Source organism: Primulina huaijiensis, chromosome 18, assembly GCF_012295235.1.
Source record: "Primulina huaijiensis isolate GDHJ02 chromosome 18, ASM1229523v2, whole genome shotgun sequence".
Taxonomy (NCBI): domain Eukaryota; kingdom Viridiplantae; phylum Streptophyta; class Magnoliopsida; order Lamiales; family Gesneriaceae; genus Primulina; species Primulina huaijiensis.
Window position 1 is genome coordinate 17922733 of NC_133323.1, and position 13008 is coordinate 17935740.

At 36.1% G+C, this 13008-nt stretch overlaps 1 protein-coding gene across 1 annotated transcript; it reads left to right on the forward strand.

Annotated features, from left to right (window-relative positions):
* The first annotated feature begins 6240 nt into the window (after nucleotides 1–6240).
* Nucleotides 6241–12000, forward strand: LOC140964540 (microtubule-associated protein 70-1-like). Its single transcript, XM_073424406.1, has 12 exons — nucleotides 6241–6384; nucleotides 6479–6772; nucleotides 6938–7023; nucleotides 9103–9168; nucleotides 9250–9420; nucleotides 9519–9689; nucleotides 9793–9948; nucleotides 10050–10196; nucleotides 10330–10401; nucleotides 10497–11036; nucleotides 11132–11322; nucleotides 11491–12000. The coding sequence occupies exons 2-12, from the start codon at nucleotides 6532–6534 to the stop codon at nucleotides 11528–11530; spliced, it is 1881 nt and encodes a 626-aa protein (XP_073280507.1). The 5' UTR covers nucleotides 6241–6384; nucleotides 6479–6531; the 3' UTR covers nucleotides 11531–12000.
* The last annotated feature ends 1008 nt before the right edge of the window (nucleotides 12001–13008 follow it).

Genomic DNA, 13008 nt, shown 5'->3' on the forward strand with positions numbered 1-13008 from the left:
GGCTTCCACTGGGACCATAACCCTCACGATATCTCCAACATGTAGANTGTTTGGACCACTGTATTTGGTCAGTTGAGATAGCACACTTGCATCTCCTGTCATGTGTCGCGAACATCCACTGTCCAAATACCATATTGAGTTCTTGTTTGTACCTATTATCTGCAATCACACACATAATAAAACTTGGTACCCATACTTATTTGGGTCCTGAGCTGATTAGTCCCTTAGGAACCCACACTTGGATTAGTCTAACAGACTTTCCAGTAGTTGTATTCCAAATTGTTTTTCTCGGCTTTTGTGTGCATAGTGTGTAGTGTACAGATGATACATTAAGTATTTAACTGATTGTTTAGTCTGTATCTCTTCTGAACTAGCTTGCAGTTATAGTAATTGAAGTAGCTATTTGAATAGTTTTTGTGAAACCTCTTTGATGACTGACTTTGTGAATCAGTTGAGGATTTTTGACTATAACCAATCCCATATCTTCTAGCCTTGTTCATATTTACAGTAGGTTGCTCAATCAGCTTACTAGGCTCAGTTTGTTCTTGTACTACTGCTGATTTAACAAAGTGAATATATTTCCCTTTGTCTATTTTTAGCTTTGGTTGAGTGTCATTTGGACACATTTCTCCTTGAGTGTTGAACCCTAAACCAGTTTTAANCTACGTCTGCGACTGCATTGAGCACAGTGGTTTGCATGAAGTCTATCTTTGNAAGATTGAATGAGCTCAGTCTGTTTTGAGTTTTCAAGAATCAACTTTTGGATTAATAACTGATCTTTGTTTCTTTTTGCTTTTAACTCAGCAATTTCCCTTTTCAGACTCAACCCGTCAACTGATTCATCAGTTTTGGTTTTATTGTCTGTAGGATCGGTTTGCTTTGCTTTGATTTTTTCGAATAATGATGCAAGCTTTTGATATTCATTTACCATATCATGTAGTGTTAGAATGAGTTTTTCTCGTGTAAAGTCAGTTGAACTGAAATCAAATACCTGTTGATTAGATGATTCTTCTTCTGCATCATTGGCCATTAGGCACTTGTCTTCCTCATCATCACTAGAGCTGCATGAGCTTTCTGGTTCTGACTCCTCACTGTCAGTTTCTGCCCATTTAGATTTGATTTCTTCGGCTAAGAATACCTCATGTTTCTTTCTGAAGGACTTCTTATCATCCTTGGGTTTTATTTTGTTCTCAGATGATTTCTTTCTTCTATCAGTTGAGCCTTGACTGTCCTTCTTGGGTTTAGGACAGTCAGCAATGAAATGACCTGATTTGCCACAATGNAACAATTATTTCAGCAACTCCAATTTGATCTGGGGGAGGAGAAGATAGATCCTGAGTAGCAACTGAATTGTCCGGCTGAATAGGCAAATTTGTGGTATCTTCAGTCGGAGCATCAAGAACTGGTGCTTCTGCTGGAGATTCAGCTGTAACGAGGACTGGCTCGTCAGTTGGAATATTTTCAGAATGTAGCAACTGAGCCTCCACATTTTCAGTAGTTACTTGACCAGGTGACTGAACCNACTCATAAGCTTTAAGATCAGCAAATAGATCATGAAGTTTAATCTGGTTCAGGTCTTTGGATTATCTCATTGCCATAGTTTTGACATCCCATTCTTTGGGAAGACCTCTCATTACCTTCAGTGCAACCTCTTTGTTTGTNGAGTGTCAAGTCAGCTTCTGAGTACATTTGAGGATCAGCAACAGAGGATCGAGGCATATCCTGAGCTTGTTCTTTATTCGGTGATGTGGATTCTTCTTCTTCTTCTTCGGAAGGCCCTCCATGAATGACCAATTCCTGATCTCTTTCCCAGAATTTTATCTGTAAGTGCATAGAGGTAAGATCTGAATCCAATTGAGTAAGCACTGCTCGATCATTGTAGGCAGTTGGATTCGTAGGAATGTAGTTGGTCTTCAGCTCTTCAACCAGTTGTGCCAACTTTTTGGCTCTCATTAGATCAAAGAAATAATTTTTTCTTTGCTAGGCCTGCACGATAGTGGCAGCTTTGACTATCCTCAAGACAATTTCTTCCAGCCTGATAAACTTCTTCAGCTGGGACTTTCTCTTTAATTGTTTTGCAAAAATATGAGTTCTGTATATAGTCCAGGCGTCATAAGTTTTCAGTTTGGTTNTCGGAATCTTGTTGGTCAATGACAATCAGTTAAACTAAGAGTAGTCNCATTTGTTGGCCTGGGCTCTTCAATCAACTTGCCCTTCCCTTTCTTGTCAGTGAGAATGTGTGGAATGTTCAATCCTGAACGAGTAGTTTCCACTGTGTCCCGAATAGAGATTCCCTTTGGTCGAGCAGGAGCAAAGAAAATAGGGCGATTAACTGTTTTCAGAGAGGACATGATCCTAACTAACTCCTTCTTTGATGGANACTGCCAAAACTGAAACTCTTAGCATACAACAGCTTTTATCAGTTCGTGACTGATCTTAGCACAACTGATATATTCTTGATTGAATTACAAAGTGCTAACACGCTCAAAGTGTAGCTTTAGATGCTACTGATATATCTGATATACGTGAGCCGTGAATTGTAATTTTAGCAGCGTAACAGCAAGCTTCAATAATGCGTTGATGGTTCTGCTTCTCAGCTGCTTTGTTCACTTATTTATATGCTTCCTTTCCAACGGTAACTTGAGATGAATTTGAATCTTTGTATCCGTTGATTTTTTACTTGATTATTCCTTGGATATTGTTTCCTTCATTTATTGTGATGCGGCGTCTTAATTGCTTTCGCCGAAATGCGTTGTTCTAAGCTGTATTGATTTAAGTGCAGCGTTGCAATCTTCTATGTCTCTTTGTCGGTTGATCGTTCTTTCCAGAGACATGTTCAGTTGAAGAAAGCATACGACTGAATATATCAACTAATCGGTTTCCAACTGATTAGTCAGCTGTCTTCGAGAATTCAATTAAGTTCAACTGATCAGTTTCCAACTGATCAATTGGTTTTCTTCGAAAGTTCAGTTCAGCTGGGTTCGGTTGCCTTAGATAATATGCGCGATATTCTTCAGTTAGGCAAACTGTATAGATAGAATATTTGATCAGTTAGTTCCAATAAATAATCGGTTTGTCAAACATCCGAAATTAAGTTTCCAACATAAGGGCATAGAGATGTCCAAGCATACAGATGGTAGTCATATGATGATTATACTGAACAACTCTCCATCAGACTTTCCAAGTGGTTATCATTCATCGAGAGGATAAGTTCGTGGTTATGATTGTACACCATTAGTCCTTACTACCCGGGACAACATTGAGGCTCTATATGCTAGGGCTGTGTTTTGACTCGTTTACCGACTCCAAGAGAGCTATTAGGTGGCGAGATTTGGTACAGTTGCGACACATATAGGAGCCAGTGCATTGTAGTCGGGGATTCACCGCTCACCTACGGGTGTGGATATCTTATGTAATCTGATGAAATAATAGTGCGTGGAATCTCTGGTCAGAGTATGAGATGTACGTTGGAGAAAGAGTTCTCCAATATTGCATGCGATGCCACTATTTATATGTGTCACATAGTTATCGAATTAATATGCAACCTTCGATGAACAAATGGTTGCAGATTCGATCGGGATATATGAGATGAAGGGACCGTACTGTACATTAATCATAATCGACTGGTTCTTGCAGGCACTATCAATTATACCTAGGGAATCATGGGGCGATGCTACTAGACGCTCTTACTACGATTCGATGGGTTTAATCAGAAATTTGATTTCTGGCATTCTCATGATCAATAGTTAATACATAGAATGTGGCAAATTAGGATAAGTCCGAATAAAGGAAATTGTCCTGAATCACAAAGAGTTGTGAACCCACGGCTAGCTGTATCTCTGAACCATTGAGGGTCACACAAGTACTGGATTATTTTGTCCCCGTTGAGATAATAAATTCAAGGAGTTGAATTTATAGAAAACGTCGAGATAATAAATTCAATGAGTTGAATTTATAAGAAATAAGTTTGATATGATCAATCGATAAGTTTATATATAAATCTTATAGAAATTTTGAGATCTTGACAGCTAAAAATAGTCAAAGAAAATGCACCCGCCTTATTTAGACATTTGTGATCTCGAAATTAAAGTGTGCATTATAATGACAAACAAGTTGAAATTGTCACATCGATGATATTGGATCGTCGATCGGGATTATGATGAGATTAAAGTAATGGGAGCATGGAACATGTGCTTGTAAGAGTATAAGCTCATCATGCTAATTTATTAAAGTTCAAATGAGCTTTAATAATTAAATTATATTTTAATTGAGTTAAAATATAGCCCATTAATTTTTTTATAAAATATGGTATTGATTTATGTAATATGAAAATATTCATGATACCATAATTTTAGTAACTTGCACACTAAGAAAAAAAATAAAATCGAGATTGGCTATGAGATGCCGATTGGCTATGAGATTGGCATGCATTTTTAGAATCTTTATTTAACTTAATTAATGAGATTAATTAAGTAAAGAAAAGATTAGAAAAGATAATAATTATTTTTATTTAATGCATGGATTTTTTTTTTCGGTGGAAAATAAAAGGGCATGGATTTTGGAATCTATAGTTTACTTAATTAATTAGATTAATTAAGTAAATGATAGATTAAAGAAATAATTAGAATTATTTATTCTAATGGCTAATTAATTAAGTAAATGATAGATTAAAGAAATAATTAGAATTATTTATTCTAATGGCATAATTTTTCCATCCGAAAGTTTTTTTTGCACGAAAGAATTGAGAATCTTTCGGCTCTTCCCAATTTCTTGTGCGGCTGCTCTCAAAAACTCTTTTCTTTTGCAAGAAAAATCCGGCTTATTGTTTTGAGTCGATTTCTTTTTCGTGTTCTATCTTTACGCAAAATATCTTCTAATTTTCTAGTGCAAATTAGAAGAGAAACAAGTAATCCGGTCGTGGACCTGATTTGAAGATTAAGGGAGTAGATCGAAGAACGTTAGTAGGGATTTACAACAAGAGCTACGTTCGTTTATACCGGCTTAGTTGGAGCCACGTGAATATTGTTCATCAAAGATAAAAATTTTAAACATCTTATGTATGTTTAATTTATAAAATCATACGAGTGCTCAAACAAATATTTTGATTGTCAAAATTAAAATAAAATTTTAAAACTTCCGCTGCGTTTGGGCACGAGAAAACCGAGATCCAACATCTGTCATTGGAACGGAAGTTAGATTGAATGCTAATTTTATTATATGATATGATTCCTTCATAAGATAATAACTATTTCACTTTTTCTAAAACAATCAATAAAATCATTTAGTACCATCAATTGTAAAAAAAAAAAAAATACTTAAATAATTATAAATTCATTTTTACAATGATCATCTCTAAAGCTATTAGTTTAATTATAATGGCTAAACTTTTTTATATAAAAGAAATTAGCCTGAAAATTTAAAATATACAAAATATTAAAATTTCACGCACAAAATAAATACACATGATTGCTAATATAAAACCAAAAATCAAATTTCTTTTTAATATTTTTTACCAAACATAAAATGATAATCTATATTATATTATTAAATTTGATACCTTTAGAGTAATTAATTTTTTGTTCCATGGTCTGTTTTTATAATTATATATAGTAATAAAGTGTTAAAACTTCAATTTAAGTCACATGTAACTTAGTGGATAAAGCTTTTATTTCCTAAGTAACAAGTTCTAAGTTCAAATTCTACTTTACTTTTTTTTCTTCTCTANTTTACCAAAAATAAAATGATAATCTATCTATATTATTAAATTTGAAACCCTTAGATTAACTAATTTTTTGAGTCATGTCTGTTTTAATAATTATATATAGTAATAAAGTGTTAAAACTTCAATTTAAATCACATGTAACTTAGTGGATAAAACTTTTGTTTTCTAAACATNAAAGAGTAAGTTTTTTGTGAGACGGTCTCACGAATCTTTATTTGTGAGACAGGTCAACCCTATTAATATTTATAATAAAAATTAATATTTTTAATATAAAAAGTAATACTTTTTCATGCTTTTCATGCTTGACCCAAATAAAAAATTCATCTCACAAAATATGATATGTGACCGTCTTACACAGATTTAACTCTTATATTTGCTTCACTGTTTTTAGGGGAAAAAATAATCCACATGACGAAACTGACCTCAACCTTTTCACGAATTCCGCGACGATGTATAGCAATAAGAAACATGATTGAGGGGTATTTGAGATATTTGAGACAGTCCTCTGCTTTAGTGAAGTCATACTTTATCTCTCACACAGGCACACACACCTTTTTTGTTTTTAGAGAGAGAGAGTGAAACGAACAAAGGAGAAGAAATCACATCAATTCGAACTCGAATATCGCTCTATCATATGCGCACTCGTATCTTCGGAACTCTTTGTAAAACTCTCTCTTTCCTCTCTGTTTGTGCGTATTTAACTGTCTTTGATTGGTGTTCGCCAATGTTTTTACGAGCATTGTTGTGATTTTGTAGATTTGGAGATTTTGTGCGCTTGATGCGTGAGTTGTGAAGCTAGCAGATCGGTCATGGCGGAGGTTTCCGGTGAAGGACGTGTCTCTGTGGCGCCGGAGATGAATTCAGGAGAGAATGCGCCGGAAAGGACGCCTCTTGCGATGTCGGGCTCGTTTAAGGAGGGAGTCAAAACGTCGTCTTCACGGCGGAGAGTGGCCGTGCGGCCGAGCTTGGATGCGGACGATTTTATAAATTTGCTTCATGGTTCGGATCCGGTGAAGATGGAGCTCAATCGCCTCGAGAATGAAGTCAGAGGTCAGTCTTCCTAGCTGGATCCACTAGATTCGCGCTTGGATTTGTTTTAAACCGCCTTCGTTTTTGTGCGCCCGTGTTGTTCAAGTAATTTATGAGATTCGGTGTCTAGTATTTGTTCAATGCGGAATCGACGACCTTTTACCTGGGTTTTGTGGTGGTTTGCAGATAAGGAGAGGGAATTAGGCGAAGCCCAGTCTCAGATCAAGGCGTTGAGGTTATCCGAGCGGCTTCGTGAGAAGGCTGTGGAAGAGGTAACTTTGTTTTGAAGTTTAATTTTTTATGTTAAATAATTCTACACAACAGTTGACTAGGAGTGCACTGTTTTCTTTTTTTCCTAATGACGTTTCTTAAACTCTTTTGATTTTTTTATGTTGGAAAACTTTAATAGGTCTGTATAAAATTTTTTAGTGTATGTTAAAGTTTAAGTTTGATGTCATAGTTCATCAATTTGACTAAGTCACATCTGACTCATTGGAGTGAAACCTTAGATTCCCTGTCCTCCATTTCTCCTTGGGGCAACTTTAATTTTTGAAGCATGAATTGACTCTGCCCTAGAAGAAACCGAAACCCCAACCCCATTTCTGATATGCCTTCTTTGGTCAGAATAGGTGAAACGACCATAACTTCTAATTTTATTTAATTTACACTAATAGTTTTTTTTTTCTTCTACACCATGCATAATTAATTCATCATAAAAGGTCTGAAAACATGTCTTGTTCTTTTACGCTTATGAAGTACGAACGACGGCGCTACGAGAGACGAACAAGATGCAAAACTTCCTTCCTTCCTCTCCTCTAGTGTTCGGCCTCCTTAGGGTTTAGTGTGTATGTTGTGTGTCCTGGTGGTGTGAGAGACGTGTGTGAGGGGTGTAGGGCGGCTAGGTTTTTTTATAATTAGATCATTAGGTTGTTAAGTGGGCTTTAGATTAGATTAAAGGCCCTCATTTTTTATTAACTAAATCTTTGTTAATGTAGGCCCATTAAAGAATTAACTAAATACATAATTAGTCCACTAAAAGTCCCAACAATATTAAAAAATATTTGTTGCCCCTCGTTTCTAGTATCATAAACCCGAAACTTCTTATTTTCTGGCCAAAAGTTCGTTACCGATTAAGTTCATCCCTTACTATAAATAAATTTGCCGCTTTCCTATTTTGGGTTACTAATTCCCAAGTTTCCCATTTTCTAAATTTCTAAAAACAGAAACCTTATCAAAATCGTCTCCGGTTCTCTCGCCTTTGCCGCACATCATGTATTTGACTGCAGAAAGTTCACATTCATAACATTCGGTTAAATATTAATTAAATCATACCAATACTTAAACATACCTTTAGACCATGTATTTAAATAAATTATAATTAGTTTTCATGCATGCATGTGGTTAGTGTGTTCGGTTTTTCAGGCGTTACAAGAGGAGTGTTACTTTACCGGGTTGATATTTGTGATAATTGATATTTGAAGATATTTGGGTATTTGTCTACCATTTGAACCAATTTAGGCTTAGTGAATGTGAATGCTTATTTGGTGGTTTATCATAGAGAAAATATAGGAAGAACAGATTAAATTCCCGATTTCATGCCCTTGGCACAAGCCTTTGTTCTGGAAGAGATTATTTGCTTTAGCCTCTAAGGAATTCAATAGGGTTAGCAAAAATAGTGCAAATTGTACGAGATGAATAACTTAGAAATTTGGTGGAAAAATTCTTGCTTTGTTCTATCTTAGTGGTATAAAATAAAGGGAAAAGATTCCTCCATTCAAGTTATTCCTCACTGGTCATTATTTTGTAGCTTAGTTCAGCTATTTTGTTTTGAAAGCATTCAGCTGTAATTAGTGGATTGTACATCAAACAATTATTTTGATTAGGCCCAGCAAATGCCATTCCAATGCATTTCAAGGGCACTTGAAGTTGACTTTGATAATATTATCCAATAGCTGAAAGAAAATTTAGTGTTAAGAATTTTGAATTCTGAAAGCTTACTCGTACCAGCGAGAGTTTCCATAGCATATGTTCTTTGTCTCAGTTTGGCAAATGATTCCCTTATGTGGTAAAATATGAAAATGTTGCTGAGTATGGTTCGTTCATGAGAATATATACATACATGGACCATGGTCAAAGAGATGAAGTCCGGTTTGAATTTTTGCTTTTTCGAAATGTATTTATTGCTTTTAATGTGTGCAAACTATTTGATTTTGTCTTTCTTCTTTAGAAGTGAGTGTTCTAGTTCAATTGTACTCCTTTCCCCTTCCCCTGGTTGTCTTCCTCCTTTATGAGTTGCATGAAGCTTTGCACATGAGTTTTAAAGAAAGCTGTGGTTGCTTATTTCACTTCAGCTTACTGAAGAGTTAGCTAAAGTGGAGGGGAAGCTCAAATTAACAGAATCTAACCTAGAAAACAAGGTACAGGCTGGAACCCCTGCCCGTTATGCCGGTACTTTTTTACTACTTACATGTGATTACATGGGCTTTTGTTCTGGGCAGAATCTTGAAATTAAAAGAATTAACGATGAAAAGAAGGCTTCAATGGCAGCTCAATTTGCTGCAGAAGCGACTCTTCGTAGAGTTCACGCTGCTCAAAAGGATGATGATATGCCTCCCATTGAAGCTATCCTGGCTCCCTTGGAGGCGGAACTCAAGCTTTCCCGACTGGAGGTTTGTTCTGGAATGCAATTTTGTTTCAGCTACCTTTTTCTTTGACAAATTTCATTTCTGGAGCAATTCTTAATCTTAGTTGGCCTTCTGTTTTCCAGATTGCAAAGCTGCAGGATGATAACAAAGCATTGGACAGGCTTACTAAGTCAAAAGAGGCTGCACTAGTCGAGTCAGAGAGGACCGTGCAAGTAGCATTGGCAAAGGCTTCTATGGTGGACGATCTTCAAAACAAGAATCAAGAATTGATGAAGCAGATTGAAATTTGCCAGGTTATGTAATCTTTCACACTCTTTGATAGTAGTGACCATTTCTATTAAATACTGCCAATCACTTATTTTTTTCTCTAACACAAGGTATTTCTCCATTGAGCAGGAAGAAAACAAGATCTTGGACAGAATGCATCGCCAGAAGGTTGCAGAGGTTGAAAAGCTTACTCAAACTGTTGGTGACCTGGAAGAGGCTGTTCTTGCTGGTGGTGCTGCAGCCAATGCTGTTCGTGATTACCAGCGGAAAGTTCAGGAGATGAATGTAATATGCCATACACACACATACTAACTCTTGCTTCCCTATGACAATGTGGTATTATGAAACCATGATAGGCATCTGGTATTTGTTTCTGATCCATTCAGGAGGAAAGAAAAATTCTTGATAGAGAGCTGGCTCGTGCTAAAGTAACTGCCAACAGAGTGGCAACTGTGGTAGCAAACGAATGGAAAGACGCTAACGACAAGGTGATGCCTGTGAAACAATGGCTCGAAGAAAGAAGATTCTTACAGGTTAATTTTTTCTCTTCGCCCGTGTCTTTAATTTTCCAAGCTTTCGAAATTATTGAACTTGTTACTTGCTTTCGAAATTGTTGAACTTGTGACTTCTCTTGCTAGATCTGTTCTCACTGTAGTTTTGTTATAGGGTGAGATGCAACAACTACGAGACAAGCTTGCCATTACTGAGCGAGCTGCTAAGTCTGAAGCCCAACTGAAAGTAATTTACTTATTTATGGTTAATCTGATGTATTTCTTTTTCCAAAAAAGTATATAATTCTTTCTTCAAGTTTAACATGTCATCCTGCCCTTTAGGAAAAATATCAATCGCGACTTAAAGTTCTCGAAGAGACTTTGAGATCACCAAACATTGCTACGCGTAGCACCACGCCTGCGCCTGATGGAAGAAGCTTAAGCAACGGTCCTTCAAGACGACAATCACTTGGTGGAGCAGAAAATGTTCCCAAATTGACTTCCAATGGCTTTCTACCCAAGAGGTCACCATCTTTTCAGATGAGATCTTCTGGGAGTAGTTCAGTGTTGAAACATGCAAAAGGGACATCAAAGTCTTTTGATGGTGGTTCCAGATCTTTGGACCGTGGGAAAATTCTCTTAAATGGATTAGGGCCAAATTTCAAACAAAGCCAGTCCTGTGATGGAACTAAGGATGGCGAGACACAAAATACTTTGTGGAAAGGAAGTCAAAACGAAAATACCAGTGATATACAAACAACTGAGAAAGAAGATTCTGTTCCTGGCTTATTATATGATCTATTACAGAAAGAAGTGGTTGCATTGAGGAAAGCTGCTCTTGAAAAAGATCAGAGTCTTAAAGACAAGGATGATGCAATTGAGGTTGATTTTCTTCCATTGTGTTGTTAATTGCTATGATAACTTATATTATATATTCTATTATTCTTTTAAAAAATGCTTGTCTTGCTTTCGATCAGATGCTGGCAAAGAAGGTGGAAACATTAACCAAAGCCATGGAAGTCGAGGCTAAAAAGATGAGAAGGGAAGTGGCCTCGATGGAGAAGGAAGTGGCTGCCATGCGGGTGGAAAAAGAACATGAAAATAGGACTAAACGACTGGGAAATGCCACTAAGAATTCACTCAACACTTCTCAGTTCCTCCCTGGAAGGTATGCCCATTATTTGGAATGCTACTGCCAATTATGTTAGTGTGTTTTCTAGGTGGTCTGCTGTTGCACTGTTTCAAATTTATGCTGCCTTTGAACCATTTTTTCCTTTAGATCTTAGAATGTGTTTTAGCATCTGATTCTCGACTATCTCGCTGAAATTGTTTGCAGGACCTTATCAAGAAGTGGGTCAGGACGTAACGCACAATAACAAATAGCCCGATTGCAGCATCGAGGCATGGTTTTGCACAAACCACGTAATTCACCCTTCATCCTTCCGATGTTCTTAAACTTACCCTTCGTTGTTGTTTGTATAATTACAAGCATGCCATTTACTCTTTGGTTGTGGCAAGAAATCAACTGTCACTAACTAGTTTAAATCGAGTGGAAATGATTGGTATGCTTCTGACATAGTCCTTAAAACCCCTCCTTGGAAATCACTGCCATAAAAATCGAGGATATCGAAGTTAAGCTAACCTTTTGGAAGAACGATTCGAGTGGCAGTTATTGTGATTGTATAGTTAACTTTGTGGGCACTATATCTGTAATCTGCTGTTATTGTGGCTATTTTTTGCTGAGGTTTGCAAATTTTCTTGCAATCAGATAAAGATCAGATTTGTTTTTGGAATATGTGTTTTTATCCATTTATATATATTTTGATCCCTGTGATTCTTACACTAAGACCTGTATTTGTTAGTCAAGTGAATTTGCTATACGAGATGTTGGCAGAATATTTCATCTTACCTCAAGTTTGTATCGAAATGTATCATTACTAATTTTGCTTGAACTCCAAATCTTAAAATTCTATTGGAAAAGACGAAGACCATTTCGCCCTATTACGCATGACCTATGAAGTTGGAATTTATAACTTGTTATCCTCTTATGTTGGCTTGTAAAAGTTGAGTTTTATGACATCCTATGAAGGTGCGAATCTTCTACGAATACTCGGTAGGTATGGAGCCATGGCTGCTTTGCGAAAAAATTAAACTATAGATAAAGCGATTATACAAATACCTCTATGCAGCTAGTACCAGTATGATTTCGAATCACATGAAGGGCAAGTCTCAAGGGATATCTGATTGAGCAAATGCGAAATACAATCTCTAAAGAAACGATACGCGTACTATCGTACACTATATTATCACTTTACATCATACACTTACGATTACATGTAAGGCCAAGCCTCTGTGGATGCGTAATATTGTCGCTGATGTCCCCGCCGCCGGATACCACAATTATACGTAGATAGATCCATCGACTAATACGATGATACAAAAGTCACAACTAATGAACGGAATGCAAATAAAGAAAATGAACACACATATGTTGTTATGATGTGATATGGACATGTTTACACTTGGACATGTTATATTTAGGCTTACGTTTAAAGATCATGAAATGTAATTTAATTGCAATATTTTTCACAGTTTCATGTTATGTATATTTGAAACGTCTACTCATTTAAAAGTGCTGAAATATATAATTTTTTAAAAGCTAACATTTTCGAAATAATTAAAATGTTTTTCATGCATGCGCCCTACAGAAACATATAACAGTTAAAAAATGATCTTAAACATTTGACAGTAAAAATAGTACAGTTTAAAGTAACAAACTCATCCAAAATTATACGCAAACATTAGCGAATAAAAATCTTAAAATCATCAACGTATAAAAATGTTCATATACTCT

Coding starts and splice junctions, on each gene's coding strand:
- LOC140964540 (XM_073424406.1), top strand. CDS start 6,532: ATGGCGGAGGTTTCCGGTGAAGGACGTGTCTCTGTGGCGCCGGAGATG. Junction 9,690..9,792: donor AGCAGATTGAAATTTGCCAG/GTTATGTAATCT, acceptor TCCATTGAGCAG/GAAGAAAACAAGATCTTGGA. Junction 9,949..10,049: donor GGAAAGTTCAGGAGATGAAT/GTAATATGCCAT, acceptor TGATCCATTCAG/GAGGAAAGAAAAATTCTTGA.